This window comes from Primulina tabacum, chromosome 5 (genome assembly GCF_025594145.1).
Source record: "Primulina tabacum isolate GXHZ01 chromosome 5, ASM2559414v2, whole genome shotgun sequence".
Taxonomy (NCBI): domain Eukaryota; kingdom Viridiplantae; phylum Streptophyta; class Magnoliopsida; order Lamiales; family Gesneriaceae; genus Primulina; species Primulina tabacum.
Window position 1 is genome coordinate 11,998,716 of NC_134554.1, and position 25,638 is coordinate 12,024,353.

Consider the following 25,638-nt stretch of genomic DNA (forward strand, 5'->3'; position numbering starts at 1 on the left):
ATTATTTCGAAGATGAGCTTGAAAGAAGATATGGAAGCCAAGAAATGGAGCATGACGTGGGGAGTTTTCGTCCGAGAAACTAAGAAAGCTGGTCATATAGCAGCACCAATGGCGATGGTCACAATTTTGCAGTATTTGTTGCAAGTTGTGTCGATGATGATGGTGGGACGACTCGGCCAGCTTGAGTTATCTAGCGTTGCCATTGCCACTTCATTAGCCAATGTCACGGGATTCAGTCTTCTGGTGAATACCCTTCTGCTGACAAGCATTTTCTTGAAAATATGTTACTCGAATAGAAATTAACACAGCCATTTTACTTCTTTTTGTTGAAATTTTGAACGTACTGTTAGTCGGGATTGGTTGGCGGTCTAGAGACTCTTTGTGGGCAGGCTTATGGAGCAAAGCAATACCACAAGCTCGGTAGATATACTTACGCTGCAATTTTTTCGCTGATTCTTGTTTGTGCACCGATCTGTCTTCTGTGGACTTTCACGGATAAAATACTTGTGTTTATGAGACAAGATCCAACTATCTCTTTGGAAGCACGAAAATACGCTATTTGGCTCATTCCTGGGTTGATCGGAGCTGCGATTTCTAAGCCTCTCGTGAGATATTTGCAGACTCAGAGCTTGATTTTTCCGATGGTCGTAAGTTCCTTTGCTGTTTTATGCTCCCACGTGCCTGCGAGTTGGGTTTTCATATATAAGTTTCACCTAGGAAGCATTGGTGCAGCTATGGCCTTCTCCGTTTCAAATTGGTTATATGTGCTTATGCTTGCAATATACATCAAATTTTCGCGTTCATGCAAAAACACGCGTTTGACATTCACAACTGATGCTTTTTTTGTTATGGGAGAGTTCTTTCGTTTGGCGATCCCTTCCGCAGTGATGGTTTGGTATTCTCATCTTCTCTGATATCCTTTTCTTTATATAATTTCACGGAGTTTCGAAATTTGTTATCAATTGTGGACTGTGGTTTTATATTTTTGTAGCTTGAAATGGTGGTTTATGGAAGTGCTTGTTTTGCTGTCTGGTCTATTACCGAATCCGACACTTGAAACATCAGTAATATCAATATGGTATGCACTATGGATAAAAAACTGTTAATTCGACCGATAACAAGTAAGACGATCTTGAAGTTTATTTGTTTTTATCAGCCTGACAATTTCAACGTTGCACTTCACCGTTCCATATGGATTCGGAGTTGCAGCGAGGTCTGCTTCGATCCTATCTTTGTATATATTCTATATATAATTTCTAATAAATACCAAGATAATACACGTCTTGTCATATTTTATAGCACTCGGGTTTCAAACGAATTGGGTGCTGGAAATCCACAGAAGGCTCGAGTTGCAGTTTGGGCCGTCATGTTTCTTGTTGCCACAGAAACGATAGCCGTAACAATAGCTCTCTTCTGCAGCCGACACATCCTGGGCCGAGCTTTTAGCAAAGAGAAACAAGTAGTGCATGACATATCTGTCATGACTCCTTTGATTTGTCTCTCTATTGTCACAGATAGCTTACAAGCAGTCATCTCGGGTTCGTCCAGTATGGTTTTTGTATGATTTTTGGCTACATTTTCCACCGAGCCATTCAGATCTTCAAAGAGATGAAAAAGTATCCAGAAAGAATAAATTTTGGCCTAAAAGAAGTTCATTTTTTGTGCATCAGGAATTGCTAGAGGGAGTGGGTGGCAACATATCGGTGCTTATGTGAACTTGGGGGCATTCTATCTAGTCGGAATTCCATCGGTAGTGGTTTTGGGTTTTGTTGTTCATTTAAAAGCGAAGGGACTTTGGATCGGAATAGTGATTGCTTCTGTGCTACAATCCACCATTCTATCCCTTTTCACAGCTTTCACCGATTGGCAAAAACAGGTTTCGCTCGACATTCCTTCATCAATTCTATTAAAATAAATTTCAGATTCTAGATTTTTAAATTTACTGAGAAAAATATAAAATCACGTTCTCAGAGGTTGCAAATACTTTTCCGACCATTTATATTATATTTGCATTGGTTATCCGTCCAGGCCACAAAAGCCGAGGAAAGGGTACATCGAGAGGGACAAAACATCCAAAATAGCAATTGAATAATGGTAGATGCATGTATGTGTATACCTTCGGTTTTATTTTATATTAATTTTTGTGTATTTTATATTGACCAAATATAATAAGAAATAATTGACCAATTGAAATATGATCTAAGATTTAAAGTTGTATCTTTGTAGCATTCCAAAGACTTTTGTTTTAAATCATTCTAAGACCTTTTGTGTTTTCATGTGCTTTTATCGATCAAGTTCACCAACTATCAATATTCATTTTAAGCTTTATAAAACAATTTCGCTATTTATCAGTGTTTCGTAAATTCAATTTAATGGAATATCGCATCATTAAATTTTTGTTGCTCAATATTTGACTCAACAAGTTAATCTAGACTATACTTTTGCGTAAATGAAAATTTAAACAGCTCTCCTTCCATTGTATGAAATAATTTAAAATTAAACATCAATATATCCGGTACCATATTAATATAAATATAACATGTTTTTCGAAAATAAATACAAGCTAATTTTTTACATTTTTTATAATAGCATTAGAACATATATGAAATGTCAGATTTAGTCCGAAACAATTACTCGCTGAAAGGGAATTTTTATTATTCCTCTTTAAAATTTCTTTGCTAAAATAATTGATTTTCCAAAATATCTATTTCGTAAGTGGCCATTCCTAGTCATAAAGCTCATTTGCTAGTAAACATGTTTGAAAGCAATTGGTATTTGGTGATGTAGCAAGGCTTGAACTATGCTGAAAACGTGTTTTGGTGGTTGAGAGTCAAAACTTAACTAATACTATGCTGAAAACGTGTTTTGCTGGTTGAGATTCAAAACTTAACTAATCAAATTTAATCAAATATCTATTAAATAATCAATCTTGAGTATTTAAATAACTTAAAACTCATAAAACTTCCTATTTTATCAATATATACATTTCAAAGTCGACATTCGATTTTTTTTTTTTAAAAGAGAAAAATCAAACTTGGGTTTTCCTTTGCTCTGTTGGAATAATAATAATATACCATTACTAATAATATATAAAGGATAAGAATAATTGTTTTTTTTAATTAAATAACATAAATAATAAAAAAAATTTAATTTAACAAAATTCTCACACATTTGTAGTAAGAATCACGGCCTTGAAAATTCCCTCTCTTTATTTTTATTTTTTAATTTTTAACTTACATTTTTAAAATTATTAACAAAATATCGAAAATTTTATTCATGATATTAATTAAGTAATTTCTTTACTATTTCTATTAATTAATAATGGTATTTAAAAAAAATAAAGTTTCATATATTTTACTAATAATTAATTAAAAATATATATTTAAGAACATTTGAGAAAAACAGAAATAAAATTAAAAGAGGGGCCCCGGGTTTGAAAGCATATCCTTGCGCTTAAGCCGTTAGCCGACCCAGCAAGAAAAGCACATCTGCTGAATCCAAGTCCAAACCCTTGCGCTTAAGCCATCTCACTCGACCGACCCTCCTGTTATCCTCCGTGTATTTTTGGGTTGTTCTGCAATCGGGTATAGCTCCTTCGGTAACCCACTGTTCGTTTCCTTTAAGTTTGTGCTGCTTTTGACTTATTTTTCTGTGTGGCTGGAAAGAATTTTTGTTTACTAGATTGCTGTTTTCGTTTAATGATTTTTATCATTGTCCATTTGTCTCATTTCGTAGCTAATGTTGTGTTTTTATTGCCTTTGGTTTGTGGTTTTTGGGTTTTAAATTCTGTTAGTTTCTATATCTGTCTTGTTCTGTGGTTTATTTCGAAAGAGTTTTGGAAGCTAATGCTTTGTTGAGTTTACGTTAGATTTCTATTTGGCTACGAATTCGTTTTTCTTTTTAATTTGTGGTTTTCGTGCTTTCAGGTTCATTTGCTCTCTGTAGATTATCAGTTTAAACTTTGTTCAAGTTGCAGCCTCTTTTATGTCCGAACAGGCAGTTCTCTGTTTCGGAACAGTCGGGCTGCTTGGAGAATATTGCCCTTCACCAAGAAGAAAGAACCCCCCCTCATTTTCAAAGAAGTTGACTGTATGCATCTGGCTCGACCCTGGAATACACTGGATTGTTAGGTTGCAGCAGACAGCAACCTTACTTCTTCCCAAACAATCAGTCTTTTCGTTCTGAAAAGTCTTTGGATGATGTTTATCTACTGAATCCAGACACTTTTTATTTGTAACATAAGAACCTTTATTTCTGATTATTTGTGCTGGCGCAAAAATGGCTTTGCAAAATATAGGTGCAAGGCCGGCTTCCTACACTACTAACATTGTGAATGGAGCCCATGATACTGGCAAGCTTGCTAGTCTTCTTGAAACTTTTATTAAGAAGTATGTCCAGTGCTATGGTTGTGGGAACCCTGAAACCGAGATCTTGATAACAAAAAACCAGATGATTCAAATGAAATGTGCCGCCTGTGGTTTCGTTTCAAATGTGGACATGCGGGACAAGCTCGCGACATTTATAATCAAGAACCCTCCTGAACCAAAGAAGGGCTCCAAGGAAAATAAAATTTTAAGGAGAGCTGAGAGCTGCAGATGAGGAGCAGAATAAGCTCAAGAAAGATGTTAAGAAGAAAGGGTCTTCCAAGGAAGGACTTGCAAAAATAAGCTCTAGCAAAAAGAAAGGTGGAGGCTCTGATGAGGAGCACAAATCACCCAGAAACCTAACAGATGACAGAGAAGAGAATGATGAACGTGAGGATGATATTCAGTGGCAAACTGATACTTCATTGGAAGCTGCTCACCAACAAGTTCGTGAGCAGCTGAATTCTGTTACAGCTGGCATGGTGATGCTTTCTACTGACGAGAAAGAAAAAGTTTCCAAAGGAACTGCTTCATCTGCAGTTGATGAATTTATGGTCAATGATGTTGAGTCGATTCACGAGAAGCTTGTGGAGGAGATGAAAGCAAGGCTTGACAAGGGAATTAGTGTCAACGAATTTCAATCCCTTTTAAGATCATTTTTGGGCTCTCCCCTGGAGGTGATGATTGCTCGTTATGAAGCACTTTTTGCAGGAATTGACAAAGGCTTTGCAAAGGTGGTTGCAAAGAAGAAGAATTATCTTGCTGCTGCTGTTGGTCAGAGTGAGGGTTCACAGCTGCTTCTGCTTCGAGCTATTGAGGACTTCTGTCAGAAGCCGAACCCGTCAGCTGTGAAGGAAGTGGCTCTTGTTTTGAAAGCTCTGTATGATGCTGATGTATTGGAGGAAGAAAGTATCGTGCAGTGGTACGAGGAAGGAGCGGTTGGAAGCAACAAGAACTCGCCTATCCGGAAGAATGCTAAACCCTTTGTTGATTGGCTCCAAAGTGCCGAGCCGGAAAGCGATGAATGAATAAATTGCGTGAATTTTGAGAAAATTACCAAATTTCCGCTCCTTGTTTGGAGAAGCTTTGTGTATTTTTGTTCTACTTAGATTACAGACTCTATGCTGATTCTAAACTGGACGGCCAACTATGAATAAATCATGTTTGTCATTTTGTGTTATCTCTTTCTAATGTTCTATTTATGTGTTATATATTCTCTTTTGTGTTGTATGTGGTGTAATATATTATTGACCCCAAAAGTTCAGAGGTAAATTGGATTTGATCAATATAGAAAAATAACTTGGTAGATTCAGCCTAAAATTTTCCCTTTCCAGCTCTGCGGCAATTTGTCTTTCTCACCCTCATCTTTTCCGTCACCAAGCCTACGTTTTTTGGCCGGTGTTGTGCTAGTCAACTGTTATTTTGTCGCCTTGCTTTTGGTTCTCAAGAAAGTAAAACTTCGTAGGTTCGTAGGTTGAAGTCTGGTTGTTCTTTCTTAGAATTATTTCCGCTTTTAGTTATTTGATCTTAAGCGTAAGTAGAAACTTCAAAGGTGGTGTTTTGCTCTACATAGATTGGCTTGGGGATGTAATTAAGTAGAGTCTCAAGCTTGAATGGGATCCTAAATCGATCTAAATTCATATGAAAAAGCTCGTTCCCGTCACGGTTCAGAATTAAAAGATTAATAAAGGCAACGTTAAACACGAGCTTAGCAGGCAAAGTCCACGCCCTTCTTCATTCCATTAAATACTATAGCATACACAGACAAGTTATTGTAGTAGAAAACAGAGCTCAAGCATAAGGAAGCAGCATCTTAAAGTAAACTATGGCACACATTGCCAGTGAGAAAACAGCTAAGACATGTTGCCAAAAGAGTAGGGCCGACGCTTCTTTTACTGCATAACCCCTCAAGTTAGCCACTGCTCCCAACAAGATGGCACTCGGTGTCGAGTACTGCAAAAGAATCACGAATCGATACATCATATCCCCATGGATAAAAAAATTTAGTCTATCTGCCAAAGAAACAACCCCTACACCTACTAAGGGGAGAACCAAGAGTCTCGCAACTATAATGCCGACTGTAGTTCTAATTCCAAGTTTTGATTCGTTGGGACCCTCAGCAAGCATCCCTCCAAGAATTAGCATTACCAAAGGCACCATCGCTCCAGCCAGTATTTCTAAACTATCCGTGATGAATGCAAGTGGAGCATTATCACCATAGACAACAGATTTGATAGGCGGAATCATACCAATCAGAAAAGCCAACAATGTAGCAAATGTCGGGGGCTGAAGAATGTGAGAGATTGGAGTTTTCTCAGCAACAGTTCTTATTTTTCTAACCATTCGTGGCTCAGCTAAGCATCTGAGTGATTTTGGACTCCCACGGACGTGAACATACTCCATCCGATGAATCAGGATCCGGAATAGAAATTTGAGAAATGATCGATGCATTCCCAAATACTCTGGCTATTAATGGAGTTTTACAGTGCTCAGTTTCTCTATCTTCCATTCCGGGCCATTCAGCTTCTACAAAGAGTGGTCGGCTAAGATCATTCGTTAATAAATGTTCCTGAATTTCAAGATCATCCTCAACAAGCTCGTAATATTCCAATGGCGGCTCCATCATGTGGTAAACCAGAGTGTAGAGAAGAAGAACAGCAACCCATTGAGCAAAAGATACATAAGCTATCCCATTTGTGTGACATTCTGGACCAAATAGATTATCGGAGCTACGGCAAATGGACCCGACAATAGCAAGAGGGAGGTTTCCCGTGTTTCCAAATGCCGTCATAATAACTGTAAACCTAACAAATTCTGGAGGAGGGCGGCATATCTTTGCCACTATGAAGCCCAGAACACAGCCTATAGCAGTACTAAGAATCACATTAACAGGTATAAACCACCATCGGACAAAATTCTTCAGAGTTATAGCTTCCCCGAGATGAGTGAAGATCACACAAGGCAAGAACAATGCAAACACGAGCTTGCTAAGAAGCTTGAAAGTGGCCTTTGGAACCAATTGCGTTGTTGGGTGAGCGAGAATTAACCCAAAAACAGTTAGACAGATGAGTTTCAGTAACGGAAGAATGGAGTGTATAAGATCATCCCTAGTGGAGTGCATGCTATTCTGATTTTGAGCAAAAATGGATTCCATCCCAAACTCCAAAAACCAAACTTTTAGAAAAAGAAACAAACCCCACAAAATCTCCCACAATATTAATTTCAGAATTTCAAACCCTAATCGACAACGGGAATTCAGAAAACAGATTTTGAGACTTCCATATGGGGCAATAAGAAGATTCAGCAGAAACAAACCCCGAGGCAAATTCGAAACAAAACACCGCAACCAAACTCCTGAAACATCAACAATCAAAATAGCATCCAAAACAGCAATAAATTTAAATAACTGAATCTGGAAACAAAAACTCAAAAAATTGAAAACAAGGATTTCTTCAAAGGACGCAGAGCTTTCGTGTTCGGTAGGGAATTTGGAAGTACTCCGGGAGTTGGGGTGCGATTGGCGAGAAGCCAATTGTTTCTCCACCCTTTTAGCTAACAATGAGACATCATTTCAATTACATTTTAACTACTATATCCGCACGTGGACATATGTTTTTTTAAAAAACTTTGAATATCAATTATTAACTTGATATTTAAATGATATAATTATATGTTTTCTGAATTTAAAAAAATTGTTTTTGTCCTTGTACTAAATTAATTTTTTACACAAATAATGTCAAATCATGTTATGTATTTTCTCCCAAATCTATTTTCCTGCCAACTTACCTTTTTATCACAAGCCCAAATAATAATTATCATGTCTTTTCTGAAACGATATCACAAATTTTTATCTGTGAAACGAGTTAATCATACCGATATTCACAATAAAAATAATGTTTTTAGCATAAAAAAATAATATTTTTCATAAACAGAATACAACGTATGAAAATATCTTATACAAACTTTTGCTAATAATAAATTGGGCAGGTATAAAGTGATAAAAAAAAATTGTGAGACAATCACCCTCTTATCCGTTAAACGAAACGTGTCCTAGGTAAAAAGACAACATTATCCTCATCCATGATCTTGTATCTTCTTCAATCCAATCCCCTCTTCAAACCCTAGACGATAAGGCTGTTGTGGATTTGGGGCAGTAATCGCAAGAAAAATGGCAGGGATCAACAACAGTAATGAGCCCAGTACTGCGCCGCAAGCCGATCGATGGTACAATCTGACACTGGGCTCCTCCTTGAAGGATCCTCATCACTCCTCAAAGTTCTGCACTCTTCGCTGTATGTGTTTACTGGCTTGATTCAACCATTTATTAATGTTTTCCCTTTACGCAAGTTTCATTTTTTAAGTTACATTGTTCTTTGCTGACATGTTGGTAAGATGAAAATTATTCCCTACTGGTTCTGATGTTGTATTGAGGTTCCTTGCTTAATACTGAGTTTTCTCTTTTTAAAAAAAAAAAATATTGTGTATCTCAGATGAATTCAAGCCAGCTTCAATTGATAAAAACCAGCGTGGCACGTTGCATAAGAGCAAGGATAACAAGGTTACAGTTGAGTTTCAGAATAATCAACCGGGGAAACCCAAGGTGACATTTGAGGGTATAAGCGAGGATTACAAGGAAAATGATGCCGTTCTTTTCTTTGATGGTGAATCCTTCAGATTGGAGCGGTTGCACAGGGCCGTTAAGCGTTTGAGGCATAACCGGATGCAGGGTGAATCCACAGCCACTTTAGCTGCATCAGCTGGACTTTCTGATGCAAGTCCACCACCTGTTGGGAAAGGGGTGAAGCATCAACCCACGTTTAAAGATGCCATTCATGCAATGCCGGTGCGTGCTCTCTCGTAACTCTTCTGTTGATTGTTTTGTCATATGAATATTATGGTTCAGTTTTGAGATTTGAAATGGCTGTAGTGCACTGTCTTCTCACTAGGAAAACTTTACTTTAAATATCCCAGTTGGATGGTTCCTTTATTATCTATAAAAGTGGTTTTAAAAGGAAGGTTTGTATTTTGATTCTGAACGATGTGTTGTGATGACTGAAAATGTTTGTTGATGTTGAAATCGACTGAAACTTTTTATTTATATAATTGTGCAGGTTGAAGTGGAACGAATTGATATTGGGGACTTCAAGAACTCAGGCATGTTTTTGTTACTCCAGAATTTGTGGACAGAGTATGGTCGTGATTCCCGCCTATCACTAACCAACGGGAAAAGCCATATGGTTGATTGATCCTATAGTTGAGGGGTGCATAAAAATATGCTTTATGTTCGAATGATCAAATTATCCTTCTAGAATTAATAAAAATATATATGCTTTTCCTGGTTTTTAAGGAAATTCACATGACTTCGCTCACAAAATATGAAAAACAGCAAAATATTTATGTCTCCCTCCTTACATGGATGAGATGGACTGTGTTTGTATATATTATTTCGGGAGATGTTTAGGTGTGGCAAACGTAATTTTTTCATTGCTTGGCTATGATTTGGTCTTTAATGTTATTTCTGCAACTTTATTATGTGATAATCCTTCCTGATGAGTCTATCAATTGTACTCTTTCGAGGAAGCTTAAGATTATAATTTCATGAAAGTAGCACTATATTTCCTTTTTATGAGGTTAGACATCCTCTTTTGTTTTCCAAATCGTGTTTTATCAATGTGAAATCCAATCGCCGTGTGCGGGGATGATCTTCGTAAATTGGTGAAGTTGAGGATATTCGTCATCCGGTGGTGATGTTTTTTGCTGTTGTTGAACCAGATACAAAACCAAGACAAGAAAGCCTGTTGATTATCCTGCATCCCAAGCAAAGCCTCCAAATCCATCACCGGACCATGAGAATGAGGATGACCTGGAGGAGCAGTTGGATATAATGAATGCTGATGAGGACTATGATGATAATGCAGCAGCTGATCGTGGCGCTATTGGTGTAAAAGAGTATAACACTGGCATTGATATCAATATACCGATTGATACAGATGATGAGATTGCCGATGTTGATGTCAGTGACGATGAAGCGGATAAGGGTCCGAATGCTGCTGAAGCACTGAGAGCACAGGTCAATGCAGAAGAAAGAAAAAGCCAGACTTCTAGCTCAAGTGGCAGTAGCGGAAGTGAGAGCAGTGGCAGTGGGAGTGGTAGTGGGAGTGGGAGCGGGAGCGGAAGTGGAAGCAGTAGTAGCGACAGTGAAAGTAGCGACGGTGATTCTGTAACTTCCATTTGAAAGCTTAAGTTGGTCGGGAACGAGGCAAAGACTAAAATATTGAGAGCAATCTTGCTATATTTTTGGTTTTTTTAAGCTGTTTCCGATTCTGATGGAGTAATGTTTATTGACTTGATTTTATGGAGCCCTTTGCTTTCTGTCACTCCTACACAAAGATGCATGTAAACTACACTCCATTCCAAATGAATTTATAAAATAACTTGTATTGCATATACTATTGAAGCTTTTACATGCATTCTTTTGTACTACTCTCTACCGCAACATAATCACCAAAGCGATTAGTGTGCAAATAATTATTTATGTCCAACATGTCATTGCATTTTAAATTATTATAATTCAATTCATTATTAAATAATCGGAAAGATATTTTGTTTAAACTTATTCTAATTTTAGATCGTCGATTACTTTGTATTCAAGTAACACTGTCTTTAACAGAAACTTTAGATAAACTTCGCGAGTTAAGTAATGTTACAATTGAAGGCTGGATATGCAAATACCTCGCTTTACAATAGGTCCCTTTTAATTTTTTTTCCTAACCGAGATTAAGAACTATTATCGATCGTGTGCCAAAGGACCAAGTATTTTTATGCATAAATATCTTTTATCTGTTTTTATAAATGATGAAAAAAATGATTGATATTGGTACGATGTCCACTTAAATGAGATACGTGAGTATTATTTGGCAAATATGTGAAGCGTCATATTCGATAAATGTTCTCGTTGTATTGACACAGATCTTTCCAGTGTGTTTATATCAACAGTTGATAATATATTTTCATTCAATATCTAATAGTTGGTAATGCACTAAACAACTGCGAATTAATAGAGAGATTATATGGAAATTGTGTTTTAAAAGTTAAATAAGACTTATATACTCTTTGCTTGCACCTACAAATTTGGACGCAATCGTGGATGAAGTAAAATATCGTAGTATTGGCCTGTGGTACATTAATTGGGTTAGAGAAGCGATGGATGGCCGTAGATTGTAATTAAGCCTCATAATCTAATTTTATGGGCATATATTTTTATGCCAATAGAATAAATATTCGAGGCTTGTCAAAACCCTTTTTTTTTCAAATTAAACACATGCAATATTCATAGCAAAATAAAAATTATCAATAATAATGATAATGATAAAACAAATTAATTTGGAAGAAGATTTCCATTAGAATCATACAAAATCTTTCCCGAGAAATCCAGAGGCCGACACTTTTCTCCTTTGATGATGGTCTTCTTCCAAACGACGTCATCTCCGTCGTCTCCCTCAAAATCCTGATCATGGCCATAGCTGGGGTCTTCTTCTTCTTCCTCACCTTGATCGTCCTGCACTTTTCTCCAAGAAACCATTTTCGCCATCAGCAGAGCTTTGCTGCTTAATCCGCTGTGTAGCTTTCGAATCACATGCTTCTTTTCACCTCCCAGTCTCACAGTTTTCTTCTCTTTTCCGTGAGAGCCACACAGAAAAGTTACAACGGAAAACACAGAAAGAACTGCTGCTAAAAACATCAAGAAGGTGACTGATCCTGGTAATAATAAATGGATTTTCTGTGTTAGTACAAGTGGCAAAGGTCTTGCCATGATTAGAGATGGGCAGATCACAGAAGAAGAGGCGTCGGCCGTGGTGGTGGAGGATGAAGCAAAGTGATTAAGGTTGTGTTGAGAAATTGTGAAGTTAAATATATATAGTTGGAGCACTTAGTAAAGTAAAGGCAGCCAACTATTAAAATAACATTGAATGGGTTTATAGTGGACCATTCAATTAGTGAAATATCATGCATTATCATTTCGATAATTTTATTTATTATTTTTTTAAAACTTTTAAAATTCCTATTCTGACATATCATTTCAGTTATCCATGTTTAATATATTCCAATTACTTTTTAAAAATATTAAGAAAAGATGAGTAAATATTCTTTAAATTTTTTAGTGAAGAAAAAGTGATCGATCATATGTGTATCGTGTTATCATTCATAACATGAAAAAGAAGTAAATCTCTCTGATTAGTCTATCTTTTTAACTAATATCTTATTGATCACGAGAAATTAATATTAAGAAAATATACTTAACTTTAACTACTAGCGAAGTTAATTTATTCCGTATAAATAATTATTTTCGTTGGGTTGAATTCTAAGACAAAGTTTGGTCGACCCAAAATGATTTTTAGTTTATTTTTTATTTTGAGAATCTGTATTTGCTATTTTCAACGTGCATTAGTCTTCTACGTGTTTAAATAGTTCACAAGAATTCAAGAATGCTACTATCATATATAGCTGGTATGTACCAAGAATGATATGGGAAAAAAAAATATAATAAAATTAAAAATATATATTTAGTCTTCATATTACATCACCTTTTTCGGATTATCTCGTCTTTCGCTTTCCTTTTTATTTTTTATTTTTTTTGTCTGCTCCTAATTTATCATGATTTGGCGTTTGTTCTCATATAGATTTATGATTAATTTATAAATGTATTTGGAATACATGCCCTAATGTTTCATTTTTTTTAAAAAAAAATTGATTTTTTGACTAGACTAGATTATCGTGTTTTACCAGTTATCAAAAGTGCAGTCGATCGATTGACTTAAAGTCAACTATAAAAGCCAAATTGGAAGTGTTATTATCTATGGAAGTTGTTAAGTGGTCTATACGCCTAACTGTTGAAGGCGATCTTGGAAGGTACGAAAGGGAGAATTATAGTACTATTTCCTTTTAATATAAATATATCCTACTTTTTAAAATATTAATGTGTTTAAATCCATTAAATGAAATATAAATATCACCAATATATATATATATATATATATAATATATATTGAAAATCACATTCGAACAATAGTATATAAACTTCTCTTGACGTTTTTCTCGGTAATCTCATTACGATTCCAACCGAAAAACAAGGGGCCACCTAATTTGCACGAATACAAATACGTAACACTACGGATACGACATACAATAATTATCGAAAATTATAAAGAATGATAAAGTTGTCTCACATTTATATACAATATAATGAAATTCGAAATTTTAAATATATATCATATTATTAATGAATTGAAACGAAATATTTAGATATATCAGTTTACTATATTCATATTTTATATTTTTAGTTATTGTCTTCGGTGAAAATAAATTGATAAGTTCCAGGATACAATAATATCTTCTGCATTTTCTTAATAATGGATACTTTTATTTAATTTTATGAAGTGAGTATTTTAATGAAAGTCCATAATATATGCTAATGATCTAAGAGTTAAAATTTCATCGTGAAGAAAAGTACTCCGGAAAAATCGCGATTAATATGGGTACTTGAGAAATATATATATAGGGGTGAAACTCACAAGGGGGGCATACTGCATCGTGTTATTTCTCGACATGGTCACGGTTGAAAAGTTCGCCCAATTAGTATTACTTCCTCTTTTATATTTTTCCCAACAAGCAAAAGTAAATAAACATGACAACATTTACCAGTCACCCGGCATCGATAATGAATGCCCGGACTAGCATCTGTGCTATTACTACAAAGCAAATTATTTGCTTTCCCTTTTGAGAGAAAGGGCAATAATCCATGCTCACTCACATCTGATGGAATTTCAATCAAGGGGAGTGCAAACCATCGAGGCTCTTCGTTGTAAATGTCTTAAGCTCTGCTCCATACTAACTTGCACCATCTCAGCAAGCATCTGTTTCGCCTTTTCTGATTGATCCTCCTCACTAATCTGAGATATGATGTTGCACACTATGTTCTCTAGTGTATCCGGTTCAAGATTAGATCTTGGATAAGGGTTCTCTCTCAGCAGTCGCAAAAGAATCTGGGCTTTTGATTGAGATTTAGGCGTCCCTTGAACAGTGAGCTCAAGAAGTCCTGGTATCGCACCCTCCTTCAGAATCGGCTCTCTGTACTTTGACCTATCGCTTTCGCACATTGTCAGAAGCGCACCAACTGCATGCTCGCGGCTTTGAGGTAACCCGCTCTCGAGCACTTCAACTACTGCAAGTATTCCACCTTCTTCGCATGTTAATGCCCTTCTTCCCTCATCAAAACTCACCAAGGATTCGATCAGAGCGGTGCACTTCTCCGCTGTTTTGGAAGATTCCTTGCAAGTTTTGAGCACTTCAACTAAGGAAGGAATCGGTTGTTCTTCAAGAATCAAACTTAGATTTTGTTGATGAGTTGATAGATTGTAAAGCACCATTATAGCATCGGATCTAACTTGTGGACCGCCTTCTCTTATGGTTTCCACAAGGTGAGGGATGGCACCGGAAGAGCTGATTATTGGCTTGTTTACAGATGAGGCAGAAAGAGTAATCATAGCAGCAGCTGCATGTTCCTGCAAAGTCAGATTCTCCGAGTGAAGGAAGCAGATAATTGGTTTTAAGGCCCCGGCACGCGGTAGGTTAGACTTGAAAAGATCAGCATCGACAATTTCTGTTCTATAAAATAGGAGCAGTTATTTCTTCGAAACAAACTTTTGGTTAACACGACAACTATGATTCATGAATCTTCTTCAATGAACATGGCATGGAAACAGAAGAATATAACAGGACACTGGTTGTGACTGTCTGGGTGGAAAAAATTTCGACTTTGGTTGCATACATTTTGTAAGTTAACAACTCGCACTTTAACCCAAAGTGAACTTTTTTTTTTTTTAAATTTGATACACACTGAAAATGAAATTTTGGTTATTGGTAGAAGGGCATAAAAACAAAAAGAGAAAAACTAAATTTAAAATGTTGTCCTTGTGAAAAAGTCCTCGTAAATCTAGAAGAAAAACCACAGCATGTTCTGTGTGGTCTGTTTCCAACATGACACGAAACGGCTTGTTGATCATTTGTACTGGTACATTTGGACCAGAACTATTCTTAAAGAAAGAGCCCTTCGAGGAATATCCTATTATAATATTGTTTAGCCTTCAATCGAATTTTTTTTTTTAAAAAAAAAAACTCTCATCGTTATTAATTTTTTGCCAGCACTGATCAAAGAGAACAATAAAATATCTTATCCGGGAACAGGGTACCGAATAAAGTGTGAACTTAAAGGTAGCAATTGAGCCCTTCTGAGAAGTGTTCATATTGCTTAATCTTCGATAAGTATTAAATATTTGCCAGCACCAGTCACAGAGAACAATAAAAAATCTTTTAAAATAAACCATTAACCAATCAACATGATCAAACTCCAGGAACAAGATGACAATCTACTGACAGAGTACCAAAGAAGAGCGAAATTAAAGATTATCAAAGAAAAGATAGGGGTCCGTTGAACAGATACCTAATTCCGAACATAAGAAAGCTAGGAATATGGAACAATTAATCGAATTCAAAATCTTGATATCAACTACATTCCAAAAAACAATCTTGATATCGACTTCAATTTCAAAACCAGAGCAGCCAAAGGCAGCACACTTCAAGATCAATTACAATAAGCAGCATGTATTTGCTCTTACATTTCATCTTTGACGGCGAGGTTAAGCAATGCGGCGAGGGCTGCCTCTTTAAATTCAGCTGAGTCACAGCTGAGCATGTCGACAAGCGGCTCCACTGCACCAGATAAAACACGGCGGCACCGCTGCGATGTCTTCGTCAACCTTCGAATCTCCTTCGCCGCCAGCAGCCGCAACTCCGGGTCGTCGGATTGAACTAGGAGAAGCGCCTGATTGACGGGGGATGACGATAAAGAAGACAACGGCGAATTCGCAGTTTCAGAATCAGCCTTGATCTCATGTTTGCTTTCTTTCTAGCTGTGGGTTTTGGAGAGAGAAAGAGTTCGAAGAAGATTTGGAGACGAGAGAAGCGTAGGCGTTGAGAAATGGCGCGGAGGCGTTAAGCAACGGTTGCAGGGGTGGTGGGGTTGGTTAGATTAGGGTGGAGGCTTTTTCAACGGCTTCTTTTGTGGTCTGGGCCAGTGTGGGTTGGTAGTTAAGTTCGGTTACTTTAATGTCTAATTCCTTGAGCTTGCGTTTGATGTAAGGATTTCAAATACATAAATTTTAATTATATTTTCGTTATTCAGAGAAATAATATTATAGACTTTAAATCTATATATTATATGTTTATATAAAATTTGTTAATTAAAAAATAATCCAGATTCCCACTAAAACAATATGGTGAAAGATCAACAACTTTCAGATTATGGTTAGAATGATGAATTCAATTTATTTTTTTTATTTGAATCAAAAAATTCAAGTAAAATTTTAATTCATTTTATATCAAATTAAATAGTTTTAATAGTATTTGATGTGAATTTCAAGTACACTATAAAACAAGTGAATAGTTTTAATAAGTTTTAATAATATTCCTCCTATTCATTTGATAAAAATTCTTCTTCTTGAAGTTATCCTATAATTCTAACATTCATCTCAATATCTGCATCTCCATAATTAGTAATTCATCCATATTTCCTTCCAAAAAAAAAAATTTCATCCATATGTCATAAATTTTTCGTAAGAGTTTACATATATATAAAATATTGAATCTGGTTTTAAAAAAATGTATATTATTCCGCTTAGGTGAATTTTTTAGCTGCATGTTTATGCAAATTTTTAGTATAACCATAATATTTTTCACGAATTAGATTGAAAATATATATCACAAAATTGATCTGTGAGACTATCTCATTATAGTTTTCGTGTTATTTCATGTGTTAACCTAAAATTCTTAACCAATTTTGAGGACTTGTTGAGATTTTTATTTTTATTTTTTAAAAAAGCATTCGGATAGCTGAAAAAATAATTTGATATTTACAATATATTCGAATTTAACAACATAGTTAGGAATAATTGATAACGAATAAATAATTAATAATTAAATAAAGTAATATTTAATTGTTAGTTATTATTATGATTTTAAAAATAGGAAAAAAACGTGAGCGGCAGGATTCGAGAACCTGCGCGGGCAGAGCCCACATGATTTCTAGTCATGCCCGATAACCACTCCGGCACGCCCACGGTGCTTTCCAGAGTAACTAAAAAACTATTTATATTTATAATCTATTTTATTCATATCAAACTAGGCGAATTATTATAAAAATTAAAAGCACATATTAAAAAAGTTAAATCATGTAGCTGAAAACTTTATTTTGCATAGTTTATAACCCATATCCGATACTTAACACAGTCAAATCCAGTCAATTATTGTCAAATACAAATTGGATTATTTTATTTCGGAAAAAATAACCTTGAATGCTAGTAAAATATTTTCATGATCAATAAAACAAATATTCAACAACGAAGTATAGAATAACCTAAACAAATAATACTTATTTCTGCCTCAAGTCAACGAAAATTAGTATCTTTAACAAGGATTTAAATTAAGGCAGAGCTTCAAGTGGATCGACACGATTTAACTTTGTCCGTCCGTGATAACTTTGTCATTTTCTTTGTAAAAAATCAAAGTTTTTATAGATTTAACAGACAAATTTTCTTCTCAACGTTTTATAATTTTTTTATGTATAATATGTATATAAGTTAGTGTAAAGAATCATACACGCCATATATTTTACCTATAGCGAAACTTACCAACATCGAATGGATGAAAAAATTTATATTATACAATATCATATATATCTCAACGACGATAACTAAACATGAATTTCGAGACATTAACTGATTTCCAAACGCTGGTAATTAATCCCGTGATCATTTTTAGTGAAACAACAAGGACTAGAATAACTTTGCTACATCTTTGACAAGTTCCCTATTCGCCCTGGAAAATTCTGTGAATTCATCAAAAGAAATGAAGCCATCTCCGTCGGTGTCGATTTCGGACATCATGCGCAGGATTTCCTCATTACTTACAGATCCAAGGGTTTTCAGGACGTCTCCAAGCTCGGAGGATGAGACTTTGCCATCACCATTGGCGTCGAAACGCTTAAAAATTCGTTCGCGATCAGCAATGTCTTGTGGATCATCTGCCATTTTTGAGTTACGTATCGTTTCCAGGAAATATGTTGGTTGAAAAGTTGAAATGAAATAATGAGCTAGATTTGGAATATAATGTGAAGGATATATATGGTTATGCTTTTAAATCGGTAAAAATGCGGTCTCTCGGTGATCCTTATATTTCTTCCAAGAAGTGGAAAACTATATGTGGATATAATTAAACTGGTTGAATTTGAGATGTTTGAATGTCTACCTATTTCCTTCATGAAGCTTGAATTCTCTTCCGGCATGTAAGATATCATGAGATGACTAGTTCTCTTGTGAGACGGTCTAACGAATCTTTATCTGTGAAACGGGTCAACCCTACAGATATTCACAATAAAAAGTAATAATCTTAGCATAAAAAATAATACTTTTTAATAGATGTCCCAAATAAGAGATCAACCTCACAAAATACGATCCGCGAGACCATTTCACACAAGTTTTTGACTCAGAAGATAAAACATATAATAGAGATATCTATCCCTCATATCACCAGAAATGTCTTGAGAAAACATTAAAGAACTATTCATTTTGATTACAAATGCTCTTCTGCCAAAGAAGTTTCTATTTTTCAAATTTTTTTATGAAAAAGATTCTTTTACAAGGCTTAAAAATCAAGATTAAGAAGCTCAGATACGTGATTTAGGAGTTTATGGTGTAGTTTCAAAAAAAAAAAATTTAAAAGGATTTCTTTTGACTATCATTTATAAATACTAAAATTAACTATTTGAAAGGGAAAAAAAAAAAAAAAACCGTCTAGATTCATAAAATATTTATTATATCTATCATTTCTTTGTGCCAACTCGCTCTACTTCTTAATGGGGAATCAAGGAGTATACTAAAACTTGTTTTGTATATGTCAAGTGAAAAATAAACACTTGGACCTATATACAAAATAACATTATTATAATGGCCGGGGGATTAATTGGTTCTTAAGTGTTAGATATAGCTAGACACGTACATCTAATTATGATTTCACTTTAAATACAAAACTGTAATTTATATGGAATTAAATAATATTATAATGGGACAGCTGTGTTAGTCTTATTTTCCATTTAACCGAAAAACCCAAATTAAAAATCACATTCGCTTCATTCTCCACGCGTATTCAAGCCACCCTCTGCTCTATAAATACCCAAAAGCACAATAGGAAACCACCGCTCAAGGAAAATAAGAAAGCAATGGAGAAAGCAAAACCACTTACACATCAACAACTACAGCAAATTTTCGACAAATACGACGCCAACGGCGACGGGAAAATCTCCCTACAGGAACTCACTGCCATACTCACCAGCCTCGGCTCCACCACCACCGCCGCGGACGAGGCGGCACGCGCGATGTCCGAGCTAGACTCCGACGGCGATGGATTCATCGACTTCAACGAGTTTAAAGCGTTCCATTGCCGCGGAGGGGACAGAAACAAGGAACTGGAAGAGGCGTTTGAATTGTACGACAAGGATAAGAATGGGAAGATCTCGGCGAGTGAGCTGCACGACGTGCTCGGCCGACTAGGGGACAAGTGCTCGCTCAAGGACTGCCGGAGGATGATTGGCTCTGTGGATGTCGACGGTGATGGGTGCGTTAACTTGGACGAGTTCAAAAGGATGATGGGAAGATCTTCGTGATTACTGACAGTTCATTTTCTTGTTTAACTTTCATGCATACATGTAAATTATTGTAACCAACAGATACTGCAAGTCTCAGACTTTCGTTAGGGTTTACTGCTTTTTCACTCAATAAACCATATATATCCAACTTATTCACTACCCTCGTACGTACATACGTAATTTCAACACATATAATTACAACAAATATTCAAGATATAATCATCCAGAGTAAATATATTTCGTGGACGATAGATCATCAGTCTTGATACAAAAAAAATATGTTTTTATCCACATATTATAAGATCGTTTGCAACATCTAACAAAATTGATTATTAGATGGACCGTGAAGATGATAAAAATATCTACAAAAGTTGGATTTGGGAATCTTGGTGGAATCTTGGGTGGCATTCAGCCACTTGCCAAGACCATTAAAGTAATAATAATTAAGAGATAAAAGATGGGGTTTTGTCAAAGATTCATATATCTTTTGACCACGTATCTTGGTTAAGGATTAATGTTTAATACTGTAAAAAGGAATTTGATGAGTTGAGAAACTTTTCTATATTATGGATCCATCCAATTTGGCTTCCTCCTAACGATAAAATTCAGGTAATCTCGACTATCACAGCTCATTTTAAAAAATGATCGACTTGTCTCTCCTCGTAGCAATTTGATCAAATAACCCAAAGAGTAGCACCAATATCCGAAACTGGGGCTCTAAACAAATATAAACGATTTTAAACGCATACAAGAGAACACATAATTAAAGAATCTGTCTTCCAAGTAGCAGGCTGGTATATGCATGCCATCAAACACATGCAAGAATAAAGGCAAACAACTTAAAGCAGAGCCAGCTAAATTGGCTGGGCATTCATTTTTTTCAAACAAAAAAATAACGAATTTAATTTCTACTAGTCTCTTTGTCAGAACCATTTCATTAATTGCCTATGTCTGTCAACCGGCAATGCAATCAGCATCAGACAAAAGAAAATATTTATAAGAAAAGCATTCGTTTCCCAGTTCATAAAATCTTTAACAAGCCACTCAAGCCACAGATCAAACACGGGAGCAGAAGAACAAAAGAACGAGAATAACAACTACGATTTAGCAAGCCAAGCAGAGAATATAAGAGATTCAGAGCAGGACAAGGCAATCTTGAGGAAGATACGAAATAACTTTTGGCGAAGTAGAGTCGAAGTCACTCTCCTGTTGTATGGAGGCATGTTCTTCTTGGGACAGCCGGCTGGTTGGTTACCTCAATAATATGCTCCTTCGCCTCAAGAAATTGGTCAGTCTGGTAGAGAAACCTCAGAGAGTAGTTTGCAAGCGTATTCTTCAGATGCTTCAACAAAATCCTTTCTCCGCTACAGCACAATATGCCCACTCATTTCCCAAACGGCTGGGTTAACTTGAGTATCTAAAAGTTTGTGGTTTACTTCTCCACGTGCTTGCTTCTGGGCGTAACACTGGATATTCCTAGAAGAGAAGAATATTCAATTTTTACACCTAGCACATAATAATGGTCATTAAGAAAGTCAAAAGTTAGCCTGAACTTCTTTAAGAATGGTATCTTTATCATATATACGTTTGATATGTATCTTTCTGATCAACAAGAAAATTGCAAACGATTTCGTGAGAAAAATCACCCTAAAGGTAGCAAAAATACCCTGTGGCCAAAATTGGAAATCAGTATATTGAAAGGAATGTCGTTATTCTGCAGGTAAAAGCAACAACTCGCAACGGCGTCAGATAACATACGCAATTTACATCCAGCTTCAAAAATAAAACCTCGCACAGGATAATCCAGTAGCTCGGAAATAATCACTCCAACTTCATTCAATCCCATGCCGTTCATTATCGTGCAAGCCGGTGCTCTTTCTAATGGGAAAGGTACTGATAAGCAATATGCCTACAAACAATAGATGTTGAAATGATCATTAACTGGCTAAAACGTAAGAGCTATATTACACGTAATCCCCAACGAAAAACACGATGCTGCTCAATCACCTGAAAGTGAAGGTGATTGATCGTGGCAAATGCACCCAAACTGTTATAACCCACTCTAAAAAAGGGGTCTGATGCTTCTCTAGCTAAGCAAAGAGCAAGCAGGAGGCTGTTTGGGTCAATCTTCTGTTGCATGTAATCAAGAACATGGGGTATCAGAAGCACATGCCCGTACTCTATCAGGCTCACCTGAAAAACAAGTGCACAAATTATTTAGGTATCAGAAGCACACGCCCATACTCTATCCGGCTCACCTGAAAAACAAGTGCACAAATTATTTAAATCAAAACATGTGGCATCGATGTTTACCAATTTCAGTCATGTGGTAAAACAACTCACATTTATCGTAACCACTGTGGGTGAACTTTCCCGGGTGGATGCGGAGGCACTGGCACAGTAGTAAGATTTGTTTCCGGTGCCTGGCTCAAACCTAAAGAGCACTTCCTCTTGCCCCACTTTAGTGAAGTTAAATTTGCTATCATCGAAGGGTTGGATGACCTTGTCAATACGAAATTCTGTTGGACGTTTCTTGAGATGGCACCCCTCGTTCAGCTGTGCAATAAAACCATACTTCCTGGAATGACCTTTGTCTCACAGGATGTTACATCGTACCTAAAAAAGTCCTCTACTCATGCGATCCTCCCACTGTCCTAACAAAAAATTGTTTAAAAAGGATATCTGAGAAATTCCTCCATCACAAAATTCACATTTATCTTCCACAACTATGGAATGATCAGGATTCTTGAACTTGTATACGAGTAACTTAGAAACTGGAAAAGGAAAAAAAAAGTAAATAAATAATCTAAGTATAACTCAGACTTATCAAGAGGTTTCCTCACTGTTTGCTACTTCCTCATAAGCAAGAAATAAATAGAGGCTAGATACTGTCCTAATAAAACATTTGACTTTATTTTTTTACCGATGACCCCAGCAACTTTTCAACGAAGCACATCAGCAAATCATCATACAACTTGAGTAATATACGCTCGTGATTTTCTTTCGCCGAACTCCCAATACAATTAATTTAGCTCAACAAAAATCTAGAAATTATCATCAAATAATGTCATAAATACAGTGATATTTAATCCAAGAAAATACCCGGCAAGCAGCAGCTTCCGAGGCAATTGTGGCCGCAGCCCAGCGTCACGCTTTTGTGGTCTTCCAATGGAGCATTCTCTTGATAGTTTGAAACCACAGTTGGCACCCTCTTTATAGTCAACATCTCTATCTCTATCCCGAAAGAAAATTAAAATCAACAATAGTAAACGAACATTCACTGCTTTATAATTAGTTTAAACGGGGTGTCGACGAAAGTAACGCAGCCTTCCGCCGGCGACGAAGAGAAGATCAGAGGGGCAGCCGCCTTCCGAGGGCAGAGCACCCCGGCCTCCGTGAGAAGATGGGTTCCTGTGCTTGTCGTCCAATGCACAATTGAAAGCCACCGCGTCCTGATATCGTTCAACCGTTGAAGCTTCAAAGTGGCAACCGATGAAACCAAATAGAGCCGTGATTGAAAATTTCCCCACCGAAAATTCTATCAAATTATTACAAAATGGGGATGAAACACAGGAAGATTTGAGGGTTTGTCCTAATTATGGGTTTGTATATTGAATGGAGGATATCAGATATGGGGGCCGATCGGTACTCCGCTGGTTTCTCTCGTCACCACTCTTTTGAAGGCGACTATTTAGCGTGACACTAAAAAAATTAAATATAATAATTTAAAAAAATCAAATAAAATTGAAGATTCGTTATTGGACTTGGATTCAAGATTTTGATTAGATATGATCCATCAAAATCTTGGGCTAGTTCTGTTCAGTAAAGAATCTTATTTATCAGAAATCCACATTTTGTGATTATGGGCTTAGTTGAGCGGATTGTCCGCCGGCCCACTTTAAACCATCGTGCTGCCGTTGTTACTTTAACCTATTATTATTCTTGACATATGCGATGTCTAATGTGCGCAGTCTGTCAGAAAAATAAAAAATTGGAGAATGATTTTTTTTAAAAAAAATAAAGAGTAAAAAAATAATTTGGTATACAAACTATTGAATATAGATAAATAAATTAGTACAGTAAGTTATTCAATTACTACATGATTCAATTATAAAGTCAATTTTATTCTAAAACCAAATTGTTTTAATAAGTAGAATTACTCAAACTAAATTCAATTAGATACATTTTTTCGGTCCTTTTTAAATAGTATATTTATTTAAAAATTATATTATTATAAATGAGTATTATGCTTTTGTATTAAACTATAATTATTATTCAACCCAAATATATCACAATAGATCGTATACTCATCATATATAATATATTTAAAAAAAATATTTTTAAACTTGTAGTAAAATAATATTATTATGTTATCTATATTATAATTATATACTAATAAAATTATAACTCAATAAATAAGTCATATATATAACAATTTTTTTAATATATAGATAAAAATATGATTGAATGCATTTCGGTGATGGAGCTCTGAGGTGATATGTTCGGAAGGCCAAAGCAAGCCTAACAAATATTTTAGTTTTTCGAGATTTGAAAAAGATCCGTTGAGAATTCGAAAAAAGTTGTTCAACATGAAATTTGTAGATCATGAAAATACAAATCGATCTTGTGATAAAAAATACCGTGTGCGTCTTGCGGTTGAACCTATGATATGACGGCGTGCGAAAATTCGTACTTATTATCTCGATTTGCATGATCTGATGTCCAGAATTTTTTAGATTATAAAAAAATTAACCAACATAGAAAAAATAATTACTTTAGGAGCTTTGATTTTAATTAATAGTGTAGATGAAAATTAAACGAATTAGATGATGCTCACAAGTATGTACGACAAAATAATTGTGGCCATATTACAATCCTTGGATTAAGACTTGGTGTAGTATTCATGCGTAGCATCGACCAACCTATGTTGGACAGAGAGTATGCATATTATATATTTAATAAATATATAGTAAATATTTTAATAATATTGAAGTCCAAGGTTTAAATCTGGCAAAGCTGTGTTCACGAGACAACACATTTATCATATCCACGATTATGAAATGTTCTAAATTTAAAGTATGTCCGGATAAATAAATTATCAAGTTAAAAATAATATTTTTAGAACATACTTTTTCCGAAAACAAAAGAAAGATAAAAGTATAAAACCCGTGTTTGGATAAAAGAACTCGTTTAAAATATATTTAAACATTTTCGCAGAAGTCGATGATAAAGGTATTATTACGGAAACAACTCAATAAAGTTATATTTTTGGAAAAGACTTAGGCTCAGTCGCAGCTTAACAGGCTCGCTCGAAAAAATATAACTTTTAGACTTCTACTTCAAATTTCTCAACTAATTTTTTTTTTTTAAAAAAGCTCTTTTATATCATTATATCAAATATTAAAATTAATTTTCTTCTGAGCTCATGCATGTTTATACTGACCCTTGATGAATAAGATCGTGGCATATATATGACATTATTATGTAGAATAGAAACTGCCTACCCCGAGTAGTTCT

At 35.5% G+C, this 25,638-nt stretch overlaps 6 protein-coding genes, 1 non-coding gene and 2 pseudogenes across 7 annotated transcripts; 4 read left to right on the forward strand and 5 right to left on the reverse strand.

Annotated features, from left to right (window-relative positions):
* LOC142544126 (protein DETOXIFICATION 14-like) lies at positions 1-2,088 on the forward strand. The gene is made up of 7 exons (XM_075651200.1): positions 1-243; positions 351-895; positions 992-1,078; positions 1,157-1,213; positions 1,300-1,538; positions 1,671-1,876; positions 2,029-2,088. Exons 1-7 carry the CDS (start codon positions 13-15, stop codon positions 2,086-2,088), a joined length of 1,425 nt encoding a protein of 474 aa, XP_075507315.1. The 5' UTR covers positions 1-12.
* A 1,344-nt stretch (positions 2,089-3,432) lies between these two features.
* LOC142546614 (eukaryotic translation initiation factor 5-like) lies at positions 3,433-5,544 on the forward strand (annotated as a pseudogene).
* Positions 5,545-6,030: 486 nt separating this feature from the next.
* Positions 6,031-7,939, reverse strand: LOC142546615 (protein PIN-LIKES 2-like). Its single transcript, XM_075654431.1, is given in 2 exon segments — positions 6,031-6,764; positions 6,766-7,939. Coding segments are annotated over 2 exon segments (1,362 nt in total). The 5' UTR covers positions 7,519-7,939; the 3' UTR covers positions 6,031-6,155.
* A 431-nt stretch (positions 7,940-8,370) lies between these two features.
* On the forward strand, positions 8,371-10,828 carry LOC142546616 (uncharacterized). Its single transcript, XM_075654432.1, is given in 5 exon segments — positions 8,371-8,656; positions 8,855-9,207; positions 9,476-9,518; positions 10,137-10,157; positions 10,160-10,828. Coding segments are annotated over 5 exon segments (981 nt in total). The 5' UTR covers positions 8,371-8,532; the 3' UTR covers positions 10,600-10,828.
* A 3,103-nt stretch (positions 10,829-13,931) lies between these two features.
* LOC142544127 (U-box domain-containing protein 17-like) lies at positions 13,932-18,115 on the reverse strand. Its single transcript, XM_075651201.1, has 3 exons — positions 18,110-18,115; positions 16,040-16,329; positions 13,932-15,029 (listed from the first exon to the last, which is right to left on the reverse strand). Exons 1-3 carry the CDS (start codon positions 18,113-18,115, stop codon positions 14,189-14,191), a joined length of 1,137 nt encoding a protein of 378 aa, XP_075507316.1. The 3' UTR covers positions 13,932-14,188.
* TRNAS-AGA (transfer RNA serine (anticodon AGA)) lies at positions 17,456-17,539 on the reverse strand. The gene has a single exon. It is a non-coding gene; the product is annotated as a tRNA-Ser (tRNA).
* Positions 18,116-18,119: 4 nt separating the features above from the next.
* LOC142544780 (polcalcin Ole e 3-like) lies at positions 18,120-18,568 on the reverse strand. The gene has a single exon (XM_075651817.1). The coding sequence runs from the start codon at positions 18,506-18,508 to the stop codon at positions 18,254-18,256; it is 255 nt and encodes an 84-aa protein (XP_075507932.1). The 5' UTR covers positions 18,509-18,568; the 3' UTR covers positions 18,120-18,253.
* A 1,080-nt stretch (positions 18,569-19,648) lies between these two features.
* Positions 19,649-20,277, forward strand: LOC142544781 (putative calcium-binding protein CML18). Its single transcript, XM_075651818.1, has one exon. It carries the CDS (start codon positions 19,696-19,698, stop codon positions 20,137-20,139), a length of 444 nt encoding a protein of 147 aa, XP_075507933.1. The 5' UTR covers positions 19,649-19,695; the 3' UTR covers positions 20,140-20,277.
* Positions 20,278-21,099: 822 nt separating this feature from the next.
* LOC142546617 (GDP-L-galactose phosphorylase 1-like) lies at positions 21,100-23,813 on the reverse strand (annotated as a pseudogene).
* Positions 23,814-25,638: the final 1,825 nt, after the last annotated feature.